Source organism: Trachurus japonicus, chromosome 9 (genome assembly GCF_045865225.1).
Source record: "Trachurus japonicus isolate A0001 chromosome 9, Traja_1.0".
NCBI classification, from domain to species: domain Eukaryota; kingdom Metazoa; phylum Chordata; class Actinopteri; order Carangiformes; family Carangidae; genus Trachurus; species Trachurus japonicus.
The window spans coordinates 4,753,322-4,781,019 of record NC_140915.1 but is presented as its reverse complement, the minus strand read 5'-3'; the positions used below and the strand labels follow the sequence as shown (position 1 = coordinate 4,781,019).

At 42.8% G+C, this 27,698-nt stretch overlaps 1 protein-coding gene across 1 annotated transcript; it reads left to right on the top strand.

The window, feature by feature from the left end:
* On the top strand, positions 1 to 27,465 carry slc71a2b (solute carrier family 71 member 2b). Its single transcript, XM_085785734.1, has 12 exons — positions 1 to 356; positions 6,432 to 6,524; positions 7,847 to 7,909; positions 9,413 to 9,540; positions 16,082 to 16,196; positions 19,288 to 19,506; positions 19,593 to 19,706; positions 21,524 to 21,595; positions 21,746 to 21,858; positions 22,451 to 22,548; positions 25,533 to 25,672; positions 27,081 to 27,465. Exons 1-12 carry the CDS (start codon positions 300 to 302, stop codon positions 27,312 to 27,314), a joined length of 1,446 nt encoding a protein of 481 aa, XP_085641860.1. The 5' UTR covers positions 1 to 299; the 3' UTR covers positions 27,315 to 27,465.
* The last annotated feature ends 233 nt before the right edge of the window (positions 27,466 to 27,698 follow it).

The window sequence follows — 27,698 nt, the reverse complement described above, 5'->3', positions numbered from 1 at the left end:
CACCCGGGGGGCCGTGATGATAAAAACTAACGGGACAGATTGTTAAATTACAATCAGAGCGCAGGAATTTAGGTAAAAACCGAAAGCCAGCCGAGCCCCGCCTCCCGACGGCCAAACGGTTAAACACCGCTCCGCTCCGGCAGCGAGCAGCGAGACAGACCGAAGCCCAGGTCCATGATAGCGCAGCAGGGACATAGGTCTGATCCACACCGCGGGACACCCTGGAAGAGACGGAGAACCCTCTGGAGGATGCCGGCCAACGCGGACTCGATGTGAAAATCGTCGCGGCAAGATGTGAAATGAACCGGGAGAAAACAGCGACCGAGGCCAACGACGTCATGTTGGTCCGGAGCTCGGTGAGCCGTGTAGCTGTTAGTTAGTGTGTAACGGTACTGTACGGAGGAAAACAGAGCTAGCAGTTAGCACCTCCGGCTAACTAACTAACTAACTACCGAACTAACGGTGCTGTGTGTGTGTGTACAGAGGGCACAAGGCTAACAGTTAGCACCGCCGGCTAACTGCTAGCATTTCCGGCTAACTAACGTTGCTGTGTACGGAGGGAAACAACGCTAACCGTTAGCACTTCCGGCTTTCTACTGCTGCTGCTGTGTGTACAGGAAAACAAATCTAACGTTAACCGTTAACTGGTGTAAAAACAGCAGGGATCAGTTAGTCAGTTAGTAGGTTGGTTGGGCAGTTGGTTGGACGGTTGGTTAGTTAGTTGGCTGGTCGGCTGATTGGTTAGTTAGTTAGTTGGTTGGTTAGTCAGTTGGCTGTTTGGCCAGTTGGTTCGTTAGTTGGTTATTAATTTGGTTGGTCGGTCTGTTGGTTAGTTAGTCAGTTGGTTGATTTGGTTAGTAAGTTGGCTAGTCGGCCTCTTGGTTAGTTAGTCGGTTGGTTAGTTAGTCAGTCGGTTGGTTGGTTAGTGAGTTGGTTAGTTAGTCAGTTGGCTGATTGGTTGTCAGTTGGCTGGTTGGTTAGTTAGTCAGTCAGTCGGTTGGTTGGTTAGTTGGCTGGTTGGTTAGTTAGTTGGTTGGTTGGTTGGTTAGTGAGTTGGTTGGTTAGTTAGTCAGTTGGCTGGTTGGTTAGTTGGCTGGTCGGCCGGTTGGTTGGTCAGTTGTCTGGTTGGTTAGTGAGTTGGTTGGTTGGTTAGATAGTCAGTTGGTTGGTTAGTTGGCTGGTTGGTTGGTTAGTCGGTTGGTTGGTTGGTTGGTTAGTCAGTTGGCTGGTCGGCCGGTTGGTTGGCCAGTTGTCCGGTTGGTTAGTTAGTCAGTCGGTTGGTTGGTTGGTCAGTTGTCTGGTTGGTTAGTTAGTCAGTCGGTTGGTTGGTTGGTTGGTTGGCCAGTTGTCTGGTTGGTTAGTTAGTCAGTCGGTTGGTTGGCTGGTTGGTTGGTCAGTTGTCTGGTTGGTTAGTTAGTCAGTTGGTTGGCTAGCCGGGTTATTTGGCGTCCTTAGCCGTAGATGACCGCTGGCAGCTAAATGAGAGGGCTAGTTAACACTGAGAACTAGTTCCTCTGCTTCTCTCACCTTGTTACCAACTAACTGCTGTTTCCAGCTGCTAGTCAGCTCACCTGTACTGTCGGTGGCTGTAATGCTGCGTTCAGAACAACTCAGAGGTCGGAATTCCCAACTCGGAAATTTCCGACTTCCGACATCATTGCGTTCACGCTGCAGGAATTCGTAAGGAAAAAAACATGGATACCTGAAGGAAGTTTGGCGTATTATTGTGGCTCATCGCTGAATAGGAAAAATAAATGCAGCAGTAAATGATGTTTATTTTGGAGGAGAGGAGACGCCGCAGATGAGTGCACATATAATGTTACAGCCTTGATAACAGTTAAACCTTATTTCCGTCACATACGAGGACCGCAATTTCACACCATACAACAATCACAGCTTAATATAAACGTATTTCACATAGGCTACTGCAATAATACACACAAAATATGCATTCAAACCTGAACAAATGAATTAAAATGTCTAAATTCTAACCGTTTAAGACAAGGACCGAGTTTCCCACCTGTAATTTCCGAGTTCGACGCCGTTCAATTCATTTTTTTTTTACAACTCGGAGCTCGTTTTTTTCCGACTTCCGAGTTGTCTTGAACGCAGCATAAGTGAGGTCAACAAGGTGCAGGTAGATCTGTGGGTCCAAACATTCGCTGCTGAGCTGCTGGTACCAACAGCTTCACTACCTGCATGGAAAATGTGAAATAAAAAAGATGTTGTAATGTCTCCTGTTAGTGTTATTACCAGAGACGTTCTAATATGAGGAGACAGACCACTCTGCCCGTTTTGAATGGGGAAAGCTGCGACGCCAAAGATGGCGCATGTCCCGCCCCTTTTCACCAGCAGCCAATCACCTGCTTTGCCAGAGCTGAACTAGGCCAATCATGTTGTTGCACCAGCGCATGCGCACAAGTAGATTTACGACAGACAAACCTACCTGGTGGCAACAACAACACGGCTTTAGCACCGTGTGTACTGTATGTGGTCACTGGTCAGGTTGAACATTTACTCTAAGGTTTTCGGAAAAGCCACCGGCGACCGGGAGCGGCTCCTCATCCTGGAGGAAAGCTGTTACATTTACCCGCGGAGTTTTAGAGGTTTACTGCCGGCTTGTTAATTTGGCAGCCACATTGGTTGGTCTTAATGAAAAGTGAAGCTTCAGGTCTGTGCTGCTGAACGAAAGAGCTACCTCGCTACGTATACAGAATTCACCACATTCACATCAATAAGTGTTTTACAATGAACCGATCAGTCCACCTTTTCTTTCATTTAACTTTTGAATGTATAGTTTTGTTCGTTTCATTTTTTAACCTAAACATTCAAACTGGGCCCCTTCCCCTGGGGGCGTTAGCCTCCTGTCCATGATAGCAGCAGCAGCAGCAGCAGTCCACTCCAAAAAAAAACAACAACACACACACAGTCCGGGTGAAGCACTGGAGCCGTGGACCGATAGACACCGTCACCATTAACGAGAGCCTCTCGTTTTATTGTACCGAGTACGAGAGGCTTGTTGTGAGCTGAGAAGCGGCTGTTAGCGGCGGATGCTAACCGAAGCTAGCGGCGGATGCTAACGCTACCGCTAGTCGAAGTTAGCATCGAGCTAGCTCAGCACAACGAACGCCCCTCATACTTGTTACCGGTCGAGGCTTTAGTTGTTAGTGATGGTCGGTAATCAGTCCGTGGCTCCAGCGGTTCACTCGGACTGTATTTATTTATTTTTAACTGACTGCTGCTGCTGCTGCTGAGACGACATGCTAGCACTAATACATCCATGCTAGCATTCGATAGCATCCGAGACAGCTAACGTTTGTGGGGATCGTGGGAGGGGGGAGCAGACACAGTCACCACACACAGAACTAGGAGCCCATAGGTGATTATTAAGACGGATTTCATGTAAGTCTAGCGTTTATTTTTTAGCAAAAATCTCCAGACTCAAGCCGATATGTCTCCAGGTAGAGCAGGGCAGACCAGGGGCAGACCGGTGTAGGTATGCTCGGGCTGCTGCTAGATCACGGATTTAGCCGTTACAGCCGTACAGTAACGGCTGTGTCGTAAATCCGCGCGCATGCGCAGTTGAGTACTCCCTGTGGAAAAATAGCGATTTAAACGTCATTCTGCGGTAAAGTCTATGTTTTTTTGGTTTTTATTTGTATCTTATTTCACTGGCTAGCACGTCTGTATGTTTTTTCCGTCCTGCTATCACGTTAAAGGGTGGATTTGACCACCCCTCCATTCAATTAGATAGGGGTCTGGTCTTCTTGGGCTTTTCGAAGCGTCGCCAATATGGCCGCCGAGTGGCCTGACTTGCCTAGAAGGACTTTGTTATTACATCACCACTTCATTAATATTCAAGTGTAACAGTATCCTGACTGTTGTTGGTTGAGAGGGAGGGGAGGGGGGGCAGCTTATTGTTCACAAACAATGGTTACTTCCAATCAGTTGAACATCTTGTCCATTAATCAATACGTTGCCCCCAAATAGTCGACCAAAATTTAATTGGTGGATTTGTCGCAGAAACTGTCTTGTTGTTGCCGTGTCTTGTCAAAATTAGGTCAAAATCTATATGACTGAACTGTGAATGAAAGGCTAGAGGGGCTTTTAATTTGAAGGGACAGATAAAGGAAGTCCTGACACTCACTCACTGTCAGGTGTTTTTTTTTTTTTTTTTTAACAAAGCAGGTCCCTGTGGTATCGATGGAGTTGGACAGTTAACTGTTAATATCATGTCGGGTATGAAATCTCAAATCTGGGCTCATTTTGAGAAGAAACAGGACGACCCCATGAAGGTGACGGGCAAACTAGTCTTTTCACTGTTTTAGATGCTGTAGAGCTACTGTATTTATTTGTTACCTACAATTAAAAAAAAAAAAAAGATTGACTTTAATTTAGTTTAGTTAGTTATCATATCAAGCTGTGTAAATGTGTAATAAATACACAGTTATCTGACACATTCAGAATTAGAGAAAATAATTAGCAGGTGTCATCACCAGGCGGTTGGTTGGCTTCGTGCGTGAGTTTTTTAAACAATAATAGCCTAATTTAAAGGCTCATTATTACTGCTTTGTGTTTCTCTGTAATGTAGTCAACTGTTATTATTACAACAATATCACTTCTCTGTGAAGATTAGTCGACTAACGGCCCTAAAAGACGACTGTTGGTCGGGGGCAGGCCTAGGAGAAGTTGAGAGTAGTGAGTGAGTTTCGTTATATGAAACTAAATGTATAGTTTAGTTGTGTAGTTGTGTAGTTGTAGTGTCGACTCGGCCGGTTGAAGCTGGTTAATGATCGACAGACGGTTAATTAGAGGCAGCTGTGTGTGTTGACAGAGGCAGGAGTGTGTGATGTGTGTGATGTGTTTGTGTAGCAGCTGCTGCTGTAAAGACCCGGTCGCACACATCTGTACAGTGTCACAGTCAACACCGATAACGTTTCTATGGTTGATACACCGGAGGTTAGGAAAGGCTGAGGTGCCAGGGAGTAAAGATGAATTTGAACATTATGTGACTTTCACTTTTGATGCAAAGTTGACATTGTTTGAGATGTTTTTGTTCTGACAACTTGACATAAAGACAATTTAAACTGTCATACCAGACCTAATGGACAAACTTTAAAAAATTACGTCAAGTTCTCATAACAAGGAACATCTCAAACAATGTCAACTTTGCATCAAAAGTGACATAACTTACCGAATGACACTTAACCACAGCTGTCATAGATGTTTATGACTAGGGGTGGGTATTGCCAAGGACCTCACGATACGATACGCATCACGATACGATACGATATTGCGATATCCAAATTTTGCGATATATTGCGATATTCTACAATATTCTACATAGTTCACTGAAAAATGCAAAAGGCATTATTTATGCATCTAAAAATCCGAGTTGTATATGTACATCAGATGATAGTGATAATTTATAGGACAAACTGAGTCAAAACAATGTAATTCAAATTATCCATGCTATTTTATACAAGTGCAAGTTACAACAACATATTTGCATGGACAACACACTGTCTGAGGCAGCAGTACAGTGACACCTCGGTATGGAAGTCGTACTGGATTTACGTCTGAAACATGATTTATTATTTGAAGAAAAAAAAATCGATATTTAAATATTGAATAAAGTATCGCGATATATTGCCATATCGATATTTTTGCCCACCCCTATTTATGACAGCTGTTATGTCAATCTTATGAATACCTATTCAAGAAAAGTGTTACCAGAGATTTTTTTCAATCTCAAGCAATCTGCCTGGTAAAATCAAGGTAAAATAAATTCATTCATTCAGAAATTTATTTAATAGGATAAACCCCTTGAGAGGAATCCTCTCGTTTTCGAGGGGGTCCTAATATACATTACAAACCAAAAAGAGACAAGACACAACCAACAATCTACAAACATACAACAACAAAGACAACAGACATCAACACAGACATAAAAGAAATGAGTACAAAACATGGACACAACCTCTCGATGGCCGCAAATGGCCATAGCAATAGCCTAAATAAACTAAAGAGAAATGTAAGATAATAACATAATATTCAAATAAAAAATTACAGTGTAAAAAAAAAAAAAAAAAAGAATTGATATAAATCATCTGAAGCATGTGCAATTTAACTCAAAATAAGAAGACACAGAATATTTAAACCTATGAAAAGAGGTCAATGAGCGTAAATTTAAAGGAAGATTATTCCAGTCTGAAGGCGCTTTGTACATAAATGCTCTTTTACCAATTGTTTTGTTCACTGTGGGGGTAAGGAAGAAGTACTGAGATAAAGGTAAAACAAATAGAAGAGAAACCATCTAGTGTTCAGGCGATGATGTCATCACAGCTACAGGAAGTGAGTGAACTCCCTCAGATCAATAACGCCAACGTTTCTTCTTCCTCTTCCTCTTCCTCTTCCTCTTCCTCTGGCAGCCCGTCCGAGGCCGAGCCAGAGTCAGTCATGCGGTGGTGGTGATCTTCCTGGAGTTCTTCGCCTGGGGTCTGCTGACCACGCCCATGCTCAGGGTGAGTAAACACACACACACACGCTGCGTCCTCATAAACACACATTGTAAACACGAGAGCGTCCAGGCGGTTTGTGGAACGGAAACATCTGCAGACCAACACGTTTCCACCTGAAGGCTCTTGGTGTCACATTACATTATCGACTATTAAAGCAGAAGTAAGCGATCCGGTGGTTTTGGCTAATGCTGCGTTCCAGGCAGGCTTTTGAAACCGTAAATTACAGCTTCAAGTCACAACTTACGACTTTGTAGCGTTCCAGGCAACCCACTCGTGTTTCTCCGACCTGTTTTACCTGTGAAAGTCACTATAACGGCCACTCGTAACTTCTGACCCGTGAACTCGTACCAGATCGAACTGGTACGACTTCACAGGTCGGAAAAACACGAGTTACGGGCTGCCCTGAACGCACCATAACGTCTTGTCAGCAGATGGAGTTAGCAGCCCCCGCCCTCGTCATGGATCTATTGGTCCTCGTCCCTACGTCACCACATTCAGGCGCATCCCTTGGCTGCACACACAGCCCTGCATGCCGTTCTCTCTCCTCATTGGATAAAAACTGTAGGATACGAGAAAAGTTTTCTCCTGGGCTCAGAGCAGAGCAGAGTGACTGACAGACCCGTGTTTCAGACCAAACACTCTATGTAAGTGATTGCTGTCGGAAGATTTTAACTATTTAAGACTTATATTAACACAAAAATATCGCTTACTTCTGCTTTAAATTCAAATAATTCATTTAAAGGGTTAGTTCACCCAAAATTCAAATTTCTACTCCCCCTCATGTGGACTAAGGGCTGGGAGAAGTTTCAGAGTCCTCCGTGGCTTCTCTGAGTTACAGGGGGTCTCGGCGTAGCAGTGCATGTCCATATAACGGTTGCAAATATATAGATACCAACTGTCTTCGTAACAAAAAGACACACCAAAAAACATCCAAATACCTCCATGCTGCTCGTCTGTAATGTCCGTCTTGTATTGAAGCCCCGAAATGCGAAACTGTCCCGAAAACTATCGCTTCAAGTTCGATGATGTTGTTCACGTTTCGTGTTTGAGAAAAGAACAAGGTCACGTTTCAGTGTGTTATCGGCCTTTTACTTTTCTTTGTGTGTCCAGACTCTAAAGAAGCTGCTGTGTTGTGGAAATGCATTTAAATGATCATTTTGATATTTGATATTTTCCATTAAATGTTATGTAAATAATGTAAAGTTATCACATTTATCTGACTATTTATGTTGATGAATGAACTGAAACATCTGCAGACGAACATGTTTCCACCTGAGTGTGTGTTGTTTAAAGCCGTGTGTGTGTGTGTGTGTGTGTGTTTCCAGGTTCTCCATGAGACGTTTCCTCAGCACACCTTCCTGATCAACGGCCTCGTCCACGGCGTCAAGGTGACACGTCCGTCACAGCTGCAACACACACACACACACACACTTCAAAATAGTCATACGGTATAATAATAAACTTTATTTGTAAAGCACATTCATAACATTGTTGTAGATCAAAATGCTTCACAATATAAGAGAAGGAACACTGAAAGAACAAAAGAACATTTAAAAAGAGACTAGATGAAGCAACAATAGAATAAAGACGACACATTCCTGCCCTTCAAAATAAAAGCCCCAGCCGCCGCCACAGCAGACACGGAGTGATTGACAGCTCAGGAGGAGACGGTGACATCACAGTGACATCACACCACTGTGCCATGTGTTAACAACAACAACAATGTAGTAGTAGTAGTAGTAGTAGTAGTAGTAGTAGTAGTAGTTCGTTGTAGTAGTTGTAGTTCAAGTAACAAATACTGTGTCACAAACAAAATTAAGGAAGTTTCTTTTACAATTATCCATTCAATTTATCCTGTTAATCAGGCCATCTCCAAATTTAAAAATATTAATATCCACTGTACTTTTGTGAACAGGAGGAGGAAAATATTTGTCATCTGTTCTTTGAATGTCGTTATACCTCCTTGTTTTGGATAGAACTAGAAGACATGTTTAGATGTCTGACAGGCATCAAGATTAAACTTTAAAAATATATATATAATTCTCACTTGTGATGAAAAAAAACTTAAGGGAAAGGAATTGTTTTTGTTGAATCTTTTTATTTTACGAGGAAAATATTATTATTATCCATAAATGTAAATGGTCATCCAAAAAAACACATTTTTATGAGTTTAAAATATAAATAAGACATTACATGCAGCTATTACAAAATATGAAAGACAGAAAAGCTATAAAAACCTTGGAATATTATAAATTATTACAAACAACTATATGATTTAATAATACCTATAATATTAATACAGGGTATCCGCGGGGTCTTGAAAAGTATTAAAAGGTGATAAATCAATTTTGGGAAAATTAAGACCCTTAAAAAGTATTAAAAAGTATTTTCTTGACTTTATATAGTCTTAAATTTTGAAGGTATTTTTTCTGAATTAGCTGTCCAAGAGTTTGAGTCCTCTTTATTCATTTTATTAAAAAACAAAGATGAACCGGTACATAAAGAAGAAAAGAAGATTGTTGTTTTTGTTTTTTGAGAGTGGAGCAATGTGGGTTTTTTTTTTTAATAAACTTTGCCTTTGATTTATTATCCCAGCCTATTTTGAATTCTGTTGTATCATAGTGGTCAATAGTCTTTATCACAAACTAAAACTGTTGAGTTAAAGTGTCACTGATGTAAATGGTTACAGCTTGAAGTGGCGGTGAGGTATTGAAAAATATTGAAAAGGTCTTGAAAAAGTCTTAAAAAGGTATTAAAATTAACTTCAAGATTCCTGTATATACCCTGTAATACCCCTTTCAATGTATATATTTTTTGTTTATTGTTTGTATATTTGTATGTTTTTATTTTTTGTTTAATAAAAAAAACCATCTGTGTGTGTCCGTGTGCAGGGCTTCCTGTCGTTCCTGTCGGCTCCTCTGATTGGTGCTCTGTCAGACATCTGGGGCAGGAAGTCCTTCCTCCTCATGACGGTCTTCTTCACCTGCGCCCCCATCCCCTTCATGAGGATCAGCCCCTGGTGAGAGTGTGTGTGTGTGTGTGTGTGTGCGCAGGTCACGTGATTCCCACGGGAAGGGAATAGTTTCACTAATCAACTAATGAATCACCTGACTGGGACGGAACTGGGGAAAAGTCACCGGGATCATTGTAACTCTAGTCAAGTTCTTAAAGGGACAACAAGGAGTTTCTATTTGGTTATAAAAAAGTCTCATATTAATGTGGATGAATCTCCGTTACCACTTGTTAATGGTCCATTTTAGATAAATCTATGGTTTTGTCTCTATGGTTATTTTGTTATTATTAGTGGTGGTGGAAATGCTGGGCGAGCCGACCAGCGTTTCTTTACTTTCGGTTTCGTGGCGAGTCATGAGAATAACGCCGCCGAATCTCCGTTTATGGTGGGAACTACGACGGTATGTGATCGTCTTCCAACCTCTGACTTTAATTCTTGATCAATGAAAACATGAGTCTGTCTTGCACCGGTCAAAGAATTTCACGGTGCGGAGGCTCATAAATGTAGTGTGAAAACACTCGTTGTCCCTTTTTAAATACAGAATTTGTATCTAAAAACTTTTAGATAGTCAGGTTTTCACTTTTGCACAAACTACTTTCGAAGTGGACGTGCGTCGTGTGCGCTCAGAACCCAAACAACTAGTTTAGCGACGCATTCAGTGCGATGCGCTTGATTTTTCGTGCACGTCTGATAGGGCTGGGACGATATGCTTTTCTCCCGATTCGATTTTTTGGATGGCGATTCAATTTAAATTGCGATTCTACGATATTGCCGATTCTCTCGATTTTTAGTCTGAATTTTTAACATTTATCTGCACACAAATACTGTAGGAGCCTATAAATTAACATACTCCATTATAAAGTGAACTTAAACCCTTTTCAAAACCTGGACTCTCTGTATGTAAAAAAGGCGAACAAATGCACATTGCACAATATTAAAAAAAAAAAAAATTTCAAATTAAAAATTGATTTAAAAATCGTCAAAAAAGATATCGCGATATGTATGTGAATCGATTTTTTCTCCCACCCCTAACGTCCGACCTGCTTCTCCCTCCGGTAGAGACGGACGGTGCCTTTAACACCTGAACCGATAACCGGTGTACAACAACAGAACCTGTTCTCAGTAGTTTTTGTGTGTATGTGTTGTAAATAAAGTTATATTGTCAGTAAAAAAATATTTTTTTTAAAAATAGTCGAAACTTCTAAAATTTTAATATTTATTTCTCAACAACATCACAACTCCTCAGCCTTTAAAGGACGATTCCGGGCAAATTCAACTCTGGGCTGTATTTTCCTAACATTTTACTAGCTTGAAGTAAACAGACTTTCCGGTTTCATGTTTGCGTCGCCATCTGACGCTGTCTGTGGGGAAAAAAACGTTCACTTGTAGCTAGGGATGGGCATGATTAATCGATGATCGATTATTGATCGTTAAGAATTTTATCGATCACGGAAATTTTTTATCGATTTATTATAAGGGATCATGTAGAGGGCAGAGGTTGTCATGGATAAATAAACCACGGGTTTATTTTTTCATGACAACCAATAAACTCCATATAAGTATTATTATACAGGCCTATTATTATTATTACATGGTTTAAGAGTGAAATAATTCATTAAATATGACGGGGCGCTTGTGTCGCGGACTCAATGCAACAGAGGCGAGAGACACCGCGGCTCCGCCCGCTCTGATCAGCAGGTTTGGTTTTCAGCAGCGGTGTGGAAGGAGCCTCCACTCTCTCTGTAAGTTACAAGCTACAAGTCATTTATGTAACATCACAATTAGTCCGAAGCTGTTTAACGACGGTTAAAATGAAACTTAAGGTAAATATCCTGCATAGTTTGTTTCTCTTTTCTGTGCCGCGCTGATCAGAGCGCCGCTCCGCCGTGTGTTGGCCACAGAAAAAACAATAAAACACACGCTTTCACAGTCTGAAAGTGCTTATGATTTTTTTTGTACAAGTGCAGCCAAACACGAGGCTGAAGAGAGAGGGACAGCAGAGCTGCTCTGACGGCTCAGCTGCAGGTGAACCAGGCAGCGCAACGGTGCTTTTTTTTTTTTTTTTTTTACCTAAATGATGCCGGCACCGGCACCGCCCCTACAAGTGAAGCACAAGCACACAGACGTCCGTGTACGTTGTTGTCTGACCTTCTTCCTTCATGGGGACTGCCCTGGATTACTGGCACACGCCATAGCCGCACGCATTTTGTTTTTAATTATTAATATTAATATTAATATTAACGATTAATCGATAATTGACCGTTAATTTTCCCGAAGATCGATCAAAAAGATTTCTTCAAATGCCCATCCCTATGTGAAGCAAGTCAAGAGTTGATATTCCTGTGTTTATGACACAAACGGGAGCTTCCCACTGCACCTGAACACACCGAGCGTCAACTTGGGTCTCGACTCCGCCAGACTTTGAATTAGATCTAGTTTTACAAACATGTCGGCTTGTTGAAGTAAATAAACTTCTGGCTGCATGTTTGAGTCTCCATCTGACGCTGTCTGTGGCTTTGAGGGATGGAAACAGCCTAAGCAGCAGAACTTCAATCCGCTCCCATTCATCGCTGCCATGGCGACGCGGGGACAGACCATAACTACCGCAAAACAGGAGAAATTAAACTGAAAACCTTTAGATTCCTTCTTTTAGACCTAAAATGTTAGGAACATACAGCCCCGAGTTGAATTTGCCCGGAACTGAACGGTACTGACAAAATTCGGCACCAGTAAAGGCACCGACCCTCCCTCCCTCTGTCCCGTCTGAAAGCAGAATGAAGCTGGTAGGAGGAAAGACGTGGCCTCTGAGATGTAGAAGGAGTTTTCTAGAAGAGAAACGGGTGTGAGGACAGAACAGTCGAGTCCTGTGACTCTCAGCCTCTTTTCATCTTTAATAGAGTTTAATAATCACAGGACGCGTCTGTTTCTACCAGTCAGCAGTGTAAAGCTTCTAATCGGCTGCGGTCGGCGTGGAGTGTGATCTGTGTACTCTGGCCAAAAAACACAACACGGGGACGGGATTGGACCGGAGTCATTCATGTGGGATTGGGACGGGATGGGATTATCTCTGTGGGAGCGGGACAGGAAGTAAAACCCACGGCTGTGTCCCCGGCTACTAGACAGCAGCAACTGTTTGTGTGTTCATATATACTAGGACTGTCAATGAATATTTGAAATTTGAATGTATATTCGAATTATAGTAATAAAAATGAAATTCGATTATTAAAATATGATATTCGAATATTAATAATTTATTTTTAAATTATCTCCACGCGCACAACCACAACAACAGAAACTACAACTTCCTCCTACAAATGCACGGTCGTCGGTGTGACGAGCAGAACGCAGCAGGACGCAGCAGGACGACTCCTCAGTCCATGAGTCTCATGTCTCAGACCGGATCATGTGAATCCAGCTGCAGAAATATCCGGGGGACGGGAGCGCCGCGGTAACCGTAGTAACTCACACAGACACACACCTATCTGTGTGGTCACGTCTGGAGAGAAGCAGCTTCTCTGTTTTCCCAAACTACCGAGTGACAGCTTTAATCGCGCATTAAAAAAATCGTGCCGTTCACTGAGAGCTGTGATGATCCTCTGCTAGAGCGCCTCCCGCAGGCCGTTAGCCAGTAAACATCTAGAAATGAGCCGCATCGTTGTATCGGCCACAGGGGTCAAAGTGTGTGAAAAAAGTAGCTGCTTATAGTCCGGAATTTTGTGTGTGTGTGTGTGTGTGTGGTATATACAGCTCTGGAAGAATGAAGAGACCACTCCCAAAATGATCAGTTTCTCTGGTTTTACTATTTATAGATATGTTTGAGTAAAATTAAATTTAAAAATCAACTACCGACAACATTTCTCCCCAAATTGAAATAAAAATATCGTAATTTAGAGCTTTTATTGGCTGAAAATGACTCAACTAGTCAAAATAACAAAAATATCAAGTCTTTTCAGACCTTGAATAATAATAATAATGCAAAGAAAACGAGAACAAGAATATTTGAACTCAGAAAAGAGTTTATGAATCAGTTTCTGTGGGATAATGTCGATGTTTAATCCCAGCAGTAGGCATCGGATTTCTGGAAAAGGAGCAGTAGTTCACTTCTCTGCCTCCGTTCATCCACCAGTTACATTATTGTTGTTTTGTTGAGTTGTGGAGTTTTTTTCGATGAATGAAATAAACTAAACTGAACTGATCAGAGCTCAGATCTGTAGTGAGAGTTAAACGGTCACATGTGGCTCATGTGAAGCTGCTCACGGACAGCAGCACCGTGTGTGTGTGTGTGTTACCAAAATGTGTCGGGTCACATTATCAGAGGTGGAGGTTCCTTGTGTGTCCACCTGAAGCCTGACACACACACACACTCTCTCACACACACACACACACACACACCCCAGCAGGCTGTCTGAGTCGGATCAGCTGATCTCGAGCCTCTCACACACCAGTCACATGATCACTGCGCCGCATTCCACAGACCCAGCCTTCACAATAAAAGTCTGAGGCCGACGGAGACTCCAGACTTTTATTTTGACGTGTTTCGACCAATCAGAGATCAGGACAGCGCTTGTTCACATGACACCGAATCATGTCCTTTAACCCGTCCGTAACTGGAGGGTTAGTTAAACATGTTAAACAACCTTTTTTTACTTGCAGCGCAGCGGCCTCCTAACTTTACATTTTTAGGGGTCGTCAGTCGACTTGAAAAGCAAATATTCAACATTTTCCTTTTCCTCCATGATCCTCACACACATCGGCCTGACACCTGGAATGACCGAGTCCAGAGTCTTGGAGTCGCTCCTTCAACATTTAACACCAGTATTACTAACCAGTATTTAAAAGAAAAAAGATAAATAAACAGCTTTCACATGCACAAGTAGATAAAACAAGTTTACTTGGGTTGTCTCAGATTTTAGGGGCAAAACGTTGTCTATATTTTTGGAGCAGTAGCGTCACTCAGTTGTTTACTAGGAGATTTGATTTTGATTTAATTTTTGATTTAGATTCTTTATTGAACATGTCATAATAAAAACAAAACAAACTAAATAACAAAAATAAAAGCAATGAATAAATGTATATTACTGTATTGACCCGAATATAATAAGACGACCCCCCTTTTTCAAGACATGTCTTTGGAAAAATACCTTTTACAGACAAAATCAAAGAAAAAATTAATCTTTTTAAAATCATGTTTTCAGAATCTGTGAAATATCGTTCTGGTAGATCGTAGCGCCCACTGATCTCTGAATGTGTGTAGGTGTGTGTCCATCTCTCTTGCACTCTGTTTACACAAAAAGGCACACGCATCAATTGCGCTGTTTTATTTTGAAAATTGTTTTCAAAGTCAAGTCAAAATCATTTATTAGTCTCCCGTAGGAGAAATTCCTCTTGGACAGAGAGCAGTGCTGCTTCACAACAAAGACAAAAACAGTACAAGGGAAAAGCAGCAGAGAAGTACTAAAAACATACAATAAAATCATTAAAGTGCAATATGCCTCAGAAAAGTACTAGTGGCAGATGTATGGACACGCAAACATTTATACATATCATTACACAGACTGCTCATTCATAAAGTTAATGGACAGAGGGATGAATGAACGAGTTTTTGAGGCGATTGTGCCTGCAAACAACACGCAAACATTCATACATAACATCACACTAGCTGCTCATTCATAAATTTAATGGACATTGATTTTGAAAGTTGAGCGGATTCTCTCGTGTTTCTTTGTTTGACCTGCCCGGCTTGACGCAATCGTTCGATGCTCGCGCACAAAATAGACCAGACAGTGAAACGGTCGCTGCAGGACGTCGGTGTGAACGACACCATCGTTTAACATGAAAGGAAAGGAAACTGGCTCAGCTTCTCGGCGCTTCGCAGCTATTCGGCGCCTCCGTGTCCGGTGTGTCCCTGTCCCCGGCGACAACGCGGCCGTAGCCGCCGTGATATGACGACCCCGCCCCCGGAGGAACTGTGAAGGAGTCAGCTGTGATTAAAAGGACCTAAACCGAGTCGAGTTGAGCTGTAACTGTGTGGCAGCGCTCTGCTGTGTGGCGAAGGGGCAACACACACACACTTGGCACACACACGCGCAATCGTCCTCTCGGATGCAGCTGCATCTCTGCAGGTCACTGGTGTGTGTGAGTGTGAGAGGAAGAAAAGCCCCGACTTGCTTGGACAGACGTTGTTTGATGTCACCCTCTGATTTGCATATTTAAATATCTAGACCCCGAATACAGACGACCCGTCTTTTTCAGACTCTTTTTGACGGAAAAAATATCGTCTTATATTCGGGTCAATACAGTAATAATCATCATCTCTAAAGAAGGTGCCTGCCATGTTCAAAAGGGGTAAGAAGAAGTTAAAAACTTTTCTGGTCCTACCCCCTTCTATTTATCTAATACTAATCAAAATAATAGTGATAATAATAGGTTATAAAAAACAGTCATAGAAAAATATGTATAAAAACAGATCAACCAATCCTGTGTGTGCGTGGAGGAGCTAACGTGTCACTTCCTGTGTGTGTGTGTGTGTGTGTGTGTGTGTGTGCAGGTGGTACTTTGCCCTGATCTCCGTCTCGGGGGTCTTCGCCGTGACCTTCTCTGTGATCTTCGCCTACGTCGCCGACATCACGGAGGAGCACGAGAGGAGCACAGCCTACGGCCTGGTAACTATGACGCCGCCGTGACATCACCATGACATGAGAGCTGAACCTCCTCAGCCTTAAAGGGATAGTTCAACATTTAGTCAAATTGTTCCCATTGCCATAATAATCCCTATAGTCATAGCATTATAGGTTCGTTACCTTTAATTGTCGGTGCAAGCTATGGGATTTCTTGGTTTCCCTCATCAAACTCATCAAATACACAATCCAACAACTCCACAACGCTCTGGTGGACAAGTTGTGAGCTGCACATTCACCACGCTATGAGATAATAACACAACGTTACCACACAGAGTTGTTTTAGAGGGAAATACAGAGACTGTTGATGAAAAACTGTCCCTGAAGGCAACGCGCATCAGCGGTTTTGCATGAATTTCCCTCTAAAACAACTCTGTGTGGTAACGTTGTGTTATTATCTCATAGCGTGGTGAATGTGCAGCTCACAACTTGTCCACCAGAGCGTTGCGGAGTGGACCTACTGCTATGACAATAGGGATTATATATCTATCTATTATATATCTATATCTATAGGATGAGTTTACCACAAGTGGTGTGTCTACTTGTTCTGTTATTGGTCAGTGCAGCCTAAACATTAACTTTATATTTTCAATATTTAAACTGTTTGACAATAAAATGTGAATTTAAAACATTATAGTTTCTGCATTTATGCAGTATTTATCAGTAATACAGTGAAAATTAGAGGAAATGTGAACATTTACTTTGCAAGTCAATTTCGGTGTGCGTCCCTAAATTTTCTGCTTGCGCTCCTAAAATTTTAAGTTAGGGGCCACTGTGCTCCTAGTCAAAAAAGTTAGTCTGGAGCCCTGCCCTTTAAAGCTCCTGCATAGACATCCTTGTTCTAGTGGTGTGTGTGTGTGTGTGTGTGTGTAGTGTAGTGTTGTGTATAATGGAGGTGGAGTTGTGGTTTCCTGCCATTATAGACGATCAGAGAGTCGGGGTCAGAGCCTGAACAGGAAGCTGTGAGAGAGAACAAACACAACAAAGTCAAACACACACACACAGAGACATACCGTATTTTCCGGACTCGCAGAAAGCACGTACCGTATCCATAGCAACCTCCGAGCATTAAACACACGACACAGTTTAGTTAGTTAGTTAGTTAGTTAGTTCAGTTTAACAACAATAGTCTTCTACTTACAACATGAGACTTATGGACCGATGCGACTTAGACAGTTTGTTCGTTTCCTCTTTATGACGCATTTTTTGACAGATGCGACTAATACTCCAGTGTGACACATAGTCCAGAAAATACAGTACACACACACATAAATAAAGACCAGTTATTAATCTCCCAGGGGAAATATATATATTTTTTTTTAATTACAAATGACACCCTAATAGGGCTGCCACAAACCATTATTTTGATAGTCGACTAGTCACCGACTATTTTTTTCGATTAGTCGACTAATCGGATCATACGTAAATTGAATGTAAAACATACAGCTTATCGCACCAGCATGCAGCTGCCCTTATATACCATCATTAGCTTTCAGCTTGAAGTGTTTAAGGTATATGCTAACTAAAAATAAAGACAATTGATAGTTCATTAAACTTTTAATGAAATATGCAGCTTTAACTGTAGCATAAAGTGCAAACAGCTCAGTAAAATAAGGATAAGGCACTGGCCTAAACAACACCAAAATAAATACTTAAAGGTTTTTTGTCTTTCCTTCATTTGTCTCTGGCATTAAACATAGCTACATTTAAATAAAATGAGGTGGACACCTGAAACTAAGGAATTGTTCACAATAATAAAGTTTTGGTAGGCCTATCAATCAAATATAACTTGTGCTCATTGTAAATAATAGGAGTCGTTCTGTTAAAAAAAATCAAATAGTTTATAAGACAATCGTCTTGTCTGAAAAAATGTAAATGTGCCTTTTTACTGTCACAGAAGGAGAAACATGGAAAGACTCAACAGAAAGTTCTGTGTGAAACTGTCAAATGAAAACAAGTGAAACTGAGGTGCAGCTCAAACTCTGCAAGGTGCAGACTGTGATGAGAAGCTACCGGAAAATATTGACGTAGTTTTACGCCGGGAGAGAAGACTTGCTCGTTAAGATGAGCGCTCATTACGTGACCAGGACGCTGTGACCAGACGCGGTAACGTTCTAGTATTCTCCAAGAGTCTCAAAGTCTGCGGTTTTATTTTTAAATGACGAACGGCTGTTTTTCAGTCCGTGATTTAAAACGGTGGAGCGGCGGTACCGCTCCTAGTAGCGTGAGTGCACGTGTGTGATGCGCGGCTGCAGCGGTGGGTGCGTGTGTGGAAGGTGCCCCAGCAGTTTTGAGAGAAAAACAAAGTTTAAAAAAAAGAAAAGAAACGACGCATCGACTATTAAATTAGTTGTCGACGATTAGGCGTAGTCGTGACTAGTCGACTAATCGTGGCAGCCCTACACCCTAACATTTAAATTCCTACCAATTCAATGTTACATTAGCTAAATGGACATTAACTTCTATCTGGTGCACATCGCCGATACGGTTCCCACATAATCCTTCTTTGGAAATTGATTTTATTTAAAAAACATGATTCATTTCTTTTTTCTCTTAAATTATAAATACAAAACAAAACAAATGTACCTTGAAGCTTCAGCTCATTTTTCCTCTCCTCCTTCTTAAATTAAAAGTTTCCATCCGCTCGTTTTAAAAATCTAGACAAAACAAAACGTGTGTATTCTACAAACAGTCGTTAGTTTAAATTCAGTTTTATATTTATTAATAATATTTTTAAATATGTCTTTGAATCTATTGAGTGTGTTACATACAGTATTTCCATTTCTAATTCTAAATTATTCCATAGATTGACTCCTATAATTGATGAACACATCTTTGTTTTACATTTGTTCGTTCCTCTGCTTTTGTAAACTCACAAATCTCTTAGTTCACATTTACTGGTTCGAGTCTGAGGCTGGAAACAGATTATTATTTACTTTATATGTCATTTAAGCTGTTTATAAGCAGTAGAAGTAAAATTAAAACACAATAAAGTCTAAGTCTTTTCATCCTAGTCTGAACTCAGGTGATGAGTCGTTACCGTGGTAACCCCGTCTCCTCCCCCTCCCCCCCGTAGGTGTCGGCGACCTTCGCGGCCAGCCTGGTGACGAGCCCGGCCATCGGAGCGTACCTGTCGACGCGCTACGACGACAGCCTGGTGGTCCTGGTCGCCACGGTGATCGCGGTGGCGGACATCGCCTTCGTGTTCTTCGTGGTCCCCGAGTCGCTGCCGGACAAGATGAGGCTGACAAGCTGGGGCTTCCCGCTGACCTGGGAGCAGGCCGACCCCTTCGCCGTGAGTCTGACGGCCGCACTGATCTGGAGTCAGTTATTGATTATTATGGGTATTGATTACGTTTCTGTGTGTGTGTGTGTGTTCAGTCCCTGCGGCGCGTGGGGAAAGACACCACGGTGCTGCTGATCTGTGTCACAGTGTTCCTGTCCTACCTGCCCGAGGCCGGACAGTACTCCAGCTTCTTCCTCTACCTGAGACAGGTAACACACTCACACACCTACACACACACACACACAAAGTACCACATCTGTGACCTGATCCATCAAAATGAGTCACAGTGACCCCAATTTCAAAGTTGAGATGTTGGTATCAATGGAAAGATTAGAAAATAAGCTTTAAAATGATACCCTAGTCAGAGTCCTACATTTGATTGTTTTCTAGATGTGGCCATTTGAATTCTCTACTCTCTTATTCCGTTCTAAAACCTGAGATAATTGCAGTTAAAGTTTTTGCCAGTGACTCTGGCATCTCAGGGCTGTACGTTAACTTTTTCAGCACATAGCACTAGTGCTACAGAGGCTGACAGTTTTTTAGCACAGGACCAGAGAGTTGTAGCACACCCTAAAAATGCCCGTCACCTCTACAGAGGACAATTAATGCAGCTCATCACTTACACAGTAACATCAGCAAGTGTAATTCATATACTGTACATAATGTAATAGAATAAGAACTTTTCAGATAAAAAGCATCTTTAAACATCACTTTAAACATCGTTGTTTAAAGTGACTTAAGCATCACTTTAAACAACTCATTTTTACATAACAGGCGTGACATATTTACTAGGAGTGGAACGGTTCACAAAATCCACGGTTCAGTTCGGTTCACGGTTTTGTGGTCACGGTTTTTGGTTCGGTTCGGTAGGCTATACGTTGATCATTGGGAAAATCAATCATGTCTTCAGTTAAAACTGAAAGAATGAGGCAGTCTGACATCTGATACATCATTGTGACAGTCTGAGGTTAAAAGTAGGTGAGAATCTGGCTGCAAGAGAGGAGACATTAATAGTTCCAACATGATTTTAATTTATTGGGCAAAGAAAGTTATCTAACAAATGCTAAGAACAATTAGTTAATCACTGAAATATCTATATTAATTGTGGTTCTTACAAAAAATATATCTTATAAAATATAAAAAGCAAAAATGTCTCTTATGCCCTGCCCCTTTAATTAGTGCATACAAAATAATTTAACTTTAGCCTTCTACTTTTACAACCACATTAGTTACCAGCAAACAGAGGCAGAGGTGTCCTGCCACAGACTCGTTTGGGCTCTCAGAAAACCCCCCACCCCCTCCTCCTCCTCCTCCTCCTCCTCCTCCTGCTGCTGCTGCACGGGTCGCGCTGGAGCTAATAAATGCTAAACGCGCTAAATCGCTAATTGGTAGCGATCGCGATCATAACACATGTTTTGTAAAACATGTGCAAGCGTTGTGTCGATGCTACGTTTGGTTTAGCATCGATGCTACGCTCTGTTAGCATCGATGCTACGTTCGGTTTAGCATCGATGCTACTCGGTTTAGCATCTGTTTCTGTATCCGTCCCTTCCTGTCATAGAGGCACCATTCAATGACCGTCGGAAAGCGGAGAATCCCGCAATTCAGATGCAGTTTACAGCTCGTCTCTATCATGAACGGTTCAGAAGATATTTCATGTTTTGCACCGAAGCAACACTCATTTTCAGAGGGTTTAAGTTGCAAGTCGACTTTAATCATCATTTTCGTGCCTTTTCTCAATTATCTGGACTGTGAAACTTTGGGAGATTGTTCTTCAATGTCATTGCTTTGAAATTAGTGTAAAAAAATTTTTTTTCCATGTTATCAGCTGATTATCTAAAAATAGAACGCTGCGACATCCGACTCATTTTGACGGAACGGGCCACACGTGAGAGGTTCCCTGAACACAACAGAACATGATGTCATGATGCGTTTGTGTTTGTAGGATTTCTCAGTGTTAAAACTGTGTGTGTGTGTGTGTCTGTGTGTGTCTGTGTGTGTGTGTGTGTGTGTGTGTGTGTGTCAGGTGATTGAGTTTTCTCCAGCAGCCATCGCCGCCTTCATCGCCATGGTGGGAATCCTCTCTATAGTCGCCCAGGTAACGACGCTGAACAAAACTACACAAGAGTTAATGATTAATGATTAATGTCTGATGGTGAAATTATTTATTTATTAGTTTATTATAAAAAGGACAGTGTACATTAATAACCTCCTCTTCCTCCTCCTCCTCCTCCTCCTCCTCCTCCAGACTCTGCTGCTCAGCGTGCTGATGAGAACCATCGGGAACAAGAACACGGTTCTTCTGGGTCTGGGCTTCCAGCTCTTCCAGCTGGCCTGGTACGGCTTCGGCTCCGAGCCCTGGTGAGTCGCCGTATTGATCCGTTATCGGCTGATCGGTTTGTTGTTAAAGGGATAGTATCATTTTTTTTAAAGTGGGGGGTTGTATGATCTACAAATAGCCCCTAAGTACTTTAATTGCAGTAGCAGACTCTCTGCACTCCTCCCGTTAGCAACGCCAGCCCATAATAGCCAGCCCTTCAAAGTGCAGGAAAAACACAGTTTTTATTTGGACCTAACCAACTCACGTATTATCCCTCCGCCCAGGGTTAGCGCCCACCGATCAGCAGTTGGTTAGGTCCAAATAAAAACTGTGTTTTTCCTGCACTTTGAAGGGCTGGAAAAAATTATATTATAGTGAATAATGGAACAGTGTATTTTATTTCAGGTAAAACCTCTTTTAGGCCGTGAAAATAGGCCGTTTATTTGGGTCTGTTCACAACACTGTATGTTGTAAATCTCTGGGCAGGGCTATTATGGGCTGGCGTTGCTAACGGGAGGAGTGCAGAGAGTCTTCTACTGCAATTAAAGTACTTCGGGGCTATTTGGAGATCATACAACCCCACTTTAAAAAAATACTACTATCCCTTTAACCCTGTCTCCTTGTTGTTGTCAGGATGATGTGGGCAGCAGGAACCGTGGCGGCCATGTCCTCCATCACCTTCCCAGCTGTTTCTGCTCTGGTGTCACACAGCGCCTCGCCGGACCAGCAGGGTGAGCTCACACAGCGTCGTTAATGTGAACTGAACCTTCTGTATTTCCGCTTGATGAACGTTATTGTGAACGCGTTTATGAACGGCGCTCTCCCAACGTATGACTTTGTTCAGGAGTGTGCCATAGAAAACCAGCTAAAACACTGTAAACAGGCGTTAAGATGTAGCGAGGAAACCAGCTGGGCAACACCTTTCCAGTGTTTCCCCGACCGTTGGCCCGCCAGGCCAAAAAGAAAAAGGCAAAAATAAGCGACATATCCATTCATTCAGAAATCAATCATCTTTTCTGTTTAGGAGGCTTTGTGCGGCGCTGTTCTGCAACGCGAGTTAACCTGCTTCGCTGCCTAGTAATGATACGAGTGTGCGAGCATATTATGGGATGTTGAGGTTTGTAGCAAGTAAACTAAACTGCCTTGGAAAAAAGAAAAATATCGCGGGTGACAGACAGGTGAGATAGAATAACATGGAAAAGTCCAGTAGTTCAAGTCAAATGGCCACAACCAAGTACTGAGAGCATATAGATGGACATACTTTTCAAAAGGCCAACATTTTCATCTTAAAAATGCTTTTTTAAATTGGTCCTTTCTAGTATATTTTTTTTTAGATACTGAATTAATACTGAAGCTAAATTGTCCACTGTCCACTGCAGCATGTGAAGGCAAAATCTGATTGGAGGAGCCAGCTACCTGTTAAAATGTTGTTCATGTCTTTGGCCATTAAAGGCCCTTCAGTTCAAGATTTCAACTGTGATCAGGCATTAAACAGGTGGCTGACCTGTTCAGATAGGGGACGGAGGGTGTAACTGCTACTAAAAAACCTCTTAGGCAGGGCAAGTAAGAATTTAGATGGGGCAAGTAGATTTGAGAAGTACTTGCCCAACAGGACAAGTAGGACCCTGATGTGGGCCTCCTATTATATATATTATATTTAATAGAGGGGGCTGCGTGCTGTCCCACGCGCCTCGTCTGTTCAGGATTTTTCCTTGGGTACCACCGGGCCTAAAAAATATTGTAGGGGAAACACGGCTATCAGCTGTTTGTATCAGCGGAGTGATACAGCGCGTGTCGGAGTCGTCTGTGTGGAGGGATACTGTCCCAGTCGGTCAGTAAAAGATAAACGGGGTTAGAGAGGGAAGTCCAAGTCATTTGACATATTTGAACAGGGTACCCGCGGGGTCTTAAAAACTTGAAAAAGTCTTACATTTGATAACCATAAATGAAGGCCTTGAAAAGGTCTTCAATTTAGTTTACAAGTCTTACATTTCTTTCTCAAAGGTCAATGCACTGTTTCAACTAGGAGGTCGTAAAAATCCCGATTTCCGAGTTTTCTAGAACACAGCATCACTTTGGAGCGTGTGCAGTCCAGCGGCACACTCACACACTCACACAGTTGTTGTTTCTTATGATTTTAATTGTGTAAATACAGTGGTGAGAGATTGTGTTTTGAGTTTTAAAGGCGGTAGCCTATATGCTCCATTGTAATTAGGGGTGGGCGATATGGCAAAAATATCATATCACGATTTTTTAAAAATAAAGTCACGATTTCGATTTCATCACGATCTTAAATCGAAAAAAGAAAAGCAGACAGTTTAGGCCAAATAACCTTTCTGAACAGATTTTAATCTAAATAGTTGCAGTTTTGCCAACATTTGCAAACATACTAAAAGATAAACAATAACACTCTGATAAAGTGCAATCTTGCAACATAAAAGGTAGCTTTCAATAAACATGAAAGTAAAATATCAATTACACATTATAGACATTACTGTTTGTTTTATTCAACACAGTAGTAGTAACAGGATTTAATAAAAAATAAAAATGCAAACTAAAGTCTGTGTTTATCTCTTTTAGCAAACTTCGCAAAGGACCTTTGTTTGCACTTTGTCATTTGGGGAAAAGCCTAACCAAATGCATATACAGTGTTTCCCACAGGATTTGGAGGGGGGGGGGTCGGACTATCTGACGGGGGGGGCGGGGGGTCGCAGTAATTTGAACACTGTACAATTAGCGCGATATTACTACTGTAGCGCATTTACTGTTTATTAGCGGCCAAGCGCGACCTATCCATGCTCCAGCAGTGTGTGTGTCTGTGTGTGTACGTGCGGTGCGCGGGCACGCACGCGAGAGAGGTGGCAGGTGGAGAGTCTGACTGACAGAGATGAGAGATAGTGAAACGCTGTTTTTAAAAGAAAAAAGAGCAACTAACCCCTCCGTTTGGCTTTCAGCCATGGTTCTCCATGCGGCTACCGCTACACACACAAACAAGGAGGCGGGTAAGAAAGCGCGTCACTGCCTGTAATTCGCTATGATTGGTCGTTCAGGTTGACGACGTAATACGTCCGGTGCGTCGGTGCATCATCATAGAATGAGCCCCAGACGATCCTACGATCTCTGCACTTTGGCAGATCGTCTACATGCTCTGATCACTTCACGATCTAATATCGTCATATCGCCCAGCCCTAATTGTAATACATTTGCACACAGGCGTGCGCACACACACTGGTGTTTTTTAAAAAGTTATCTGTGCTATTCTGTCATGTTATTCTTAGTTATTCTGACTTTATTTCATTCATACATTCACACATGCCAGAATAGGTGCAAGGTTGGTCTTACATTTCATTGGACGTGGTCTTAAAAAGTCTTAAATTTGAGTTGAAAAATTCTGGGGGTACCCTGTTGAGAATTTTATAAAATAGTAACGCAATAGTTACTTTTCCTGGTAATTATTTTCATCACGTTGTAACTTTTGGGGGAAAGTAACTAGTAACTATAACTAATACTGGTTAAAACTGCTAAAATAATTGCTGTCTGTGGTTCAATATGGGCCGATATGAGGCAGTAATTTAGAAAAAATGAACTAGTTCATTTTAAAATTTGTGAACTGAACTTTCCCAACTCTGGAGCCTCCGTCTGTCTGAGGGGAGGAGCCTACTGACCTGTGTGTGTGTGTGTGTCTCTGTGTGTGTGTGTGTGTGTGTGTGTGTAGGCGTGGTCCAGGGGATGATCACGGGGATCAGAGGTCTGTGTAACGGTCTGGGTCCGTGTCTCTACGGCTTCATCTTCTTCCTCTTCAACGTGGAGCTGAGCGACATCAGCCCCGTGTCGGGACGCAGCTCACCGGCAGAGGTACACACACACACTACTACACACTACACTACTACACACACACTACTACACACACACACTACACATACACACACTCACCTCCTCCTCCTCCTCTTCCTCCTCCTCCCTCCTCTTCATTTCATTTCATTTATTGTTTATTTGCTGAGGACAGTGCACATTAATGAACAATTAGTGATATGTATGTATCACGTCATGTAAATTCCGGATTTAGCTCGGAGCTAATTTCCATCCGTAGTCTTCACATTTAAAAACGGACAGACATACCTTCAAAGAGATAACAGTAGGAAGCTAGCTGCATAAGTGCATAAGAGAAGACATAAGCTGTGTCCCAATTCAGGGGCTGCATCCTTCGGAGGGTGCATTTGAAGGCCGATTACGTCACAGCGCTGCGCGAAGGCTGTCTTGTCCCAATTCGTCTAAATTCGAAGGCTCCTCCAAATGCAGCCTCCAAATGCGTCCTCCTTTCCCCTGCATTCGGAGGATGCACCGCTACTATCCTTCGCGGCCTCCCGTATCCCAAGATGCTTTGCTGCACCGTTGTTGTTATTAGCAACCTAGCCGTTAGCTATCGAACGGAGCAGCTCTGTGCTGTAGCCACGGTAACCCGGCTCTGCGGCCGGCTCGGAGGCGTGGCTGCCCGCTGCTGAGCTCTGCTCTGCTCTGGCTGCACAGGTGAGGAGCGGAGGCAAAGCATCTGAGTGTGACAACTTTTAATAAGAAAACTATGAAAACACATTACTTGTGCTCTTTATTCTCTATTCACTTAATAGCCTGAAGCCCCCCCCCGCCCCCCCCGGCTGCTGTTCAATGGTTTGTTTATTAGTATATTAATGATAACTGCCCTTGTATTGATTCTACTTCTTTAAAAAAAAAAAAAGAAAAAAAAGTGAGGGGCGGAGGAGCGGTAGAGCCGTTGCAAGCGCCACTTTTAAATGTTTAATGTTAGGCCGTTGTTTACGTTGGGATCAGGAAATGCTCTGAAGGCTAGACCGTCCCATTTACCGACCGTTGATGCGGCCCCCGGAGGAGCCTCCGAAGCCGTTGCCTCCGGAGACCGCGTAGGCTGGGTCCTCCGAAGGCTGCAGCCCCTGAATTGGGACACAGTCATAGTAATAGCAGCAGTTACAACAATGAGACAGCAGGTAGCAACCTGCATAAATATAAAGGAGGAGCAGCAGCATTTGTAGCAATAAAAACAATAGGAAATGAGAAGACGGGTAACAATGCCATGCAGCGCTGCAGCGCATTGTTACCTATTGTTTTACAATTTTTTTACCTATTTTTTCACAAATGTAAGAGAAAACTTCATCCTCCTCTCTTCTCACACACACACACACACACACACACACAGGGATGTATCTCCATGGTAACCGTGTATCCGACCTGTTCTTCTCCGTCTCCTCTGTAGAAGTCCGTCATCCCCGGTCCTCCCTTCCTGTTCGGAGCGTGCGCCGTCGTGTTTGCGCTCATCGTGGCCGTCTTCATCCCGGAGCACCATCGCCTTGACGACATCAAGACCTGCTCCGCGCGCAAGGCCGGCGGCGGCGGCGGCGGCGGCTCCCACGCTCTGAACGGCGCTCTGGCCACGCCCACCAGCGACGCCGAGGACATCGAGCCGCTGCTGCAGGACAGCAGCATGTGACTGACGGCCGGCTCGGCCAATCGGAGCGCTGCTCGCCACCACCCGGCCGGCTCGGCCAATCGGAGCGCCGCTCGCCACCACCCGGCCGGCTCGGCCAATCGGAGCGCTGCTCGCCACCACCCGGCCCTTTCACAATAAACCGACTTCAACTTTTATTTTTAGAATATTTTATTTAGTTCCCTCTCATCAGAGTCGCGTGACGCACGGCGGCAACCACGCTGACGAGCCGGCGTCGGCACGGCAACCACGCTGACGAGCCGGCGTCGGCACGACAACCACAGTGACGCTCATTAACATAAATCATTCTCCTCCTTTTCATCATCGCAGCACCTGCACAGGTGACTGGGACAGGCCGACCAAAGGGCTTTAAACTGGTCTGAACTG

What these genes read in the sequence shown, in the direction of transcription:
- slc71a2b (XM_085785734.1), top strand. Translation starts at nt 300, where the DNA reads ATGAACCGGGAGAAAACAGCGACCGAGGCCAACGACGTCATGTTGGTC. An exon ending in GGAGCACAGCCTACGGCCTG is followed by an intron (nt 16,197 to 19,287) that starts GTAACTATGACG and finishes TCCCCCCCGTAG; the next exon opens with GTGTCGGCGACCTTCGCGGC. An exon ending in GGCTTCGGCTCCGAGCCCTG is followed by an intron (nt 21,859 to 22,450) that starts GTGAGTCGCCGT and finishes TGTTGTTGTCAG; the next exon opens with GATGATGTGGGCAGCAGGAA.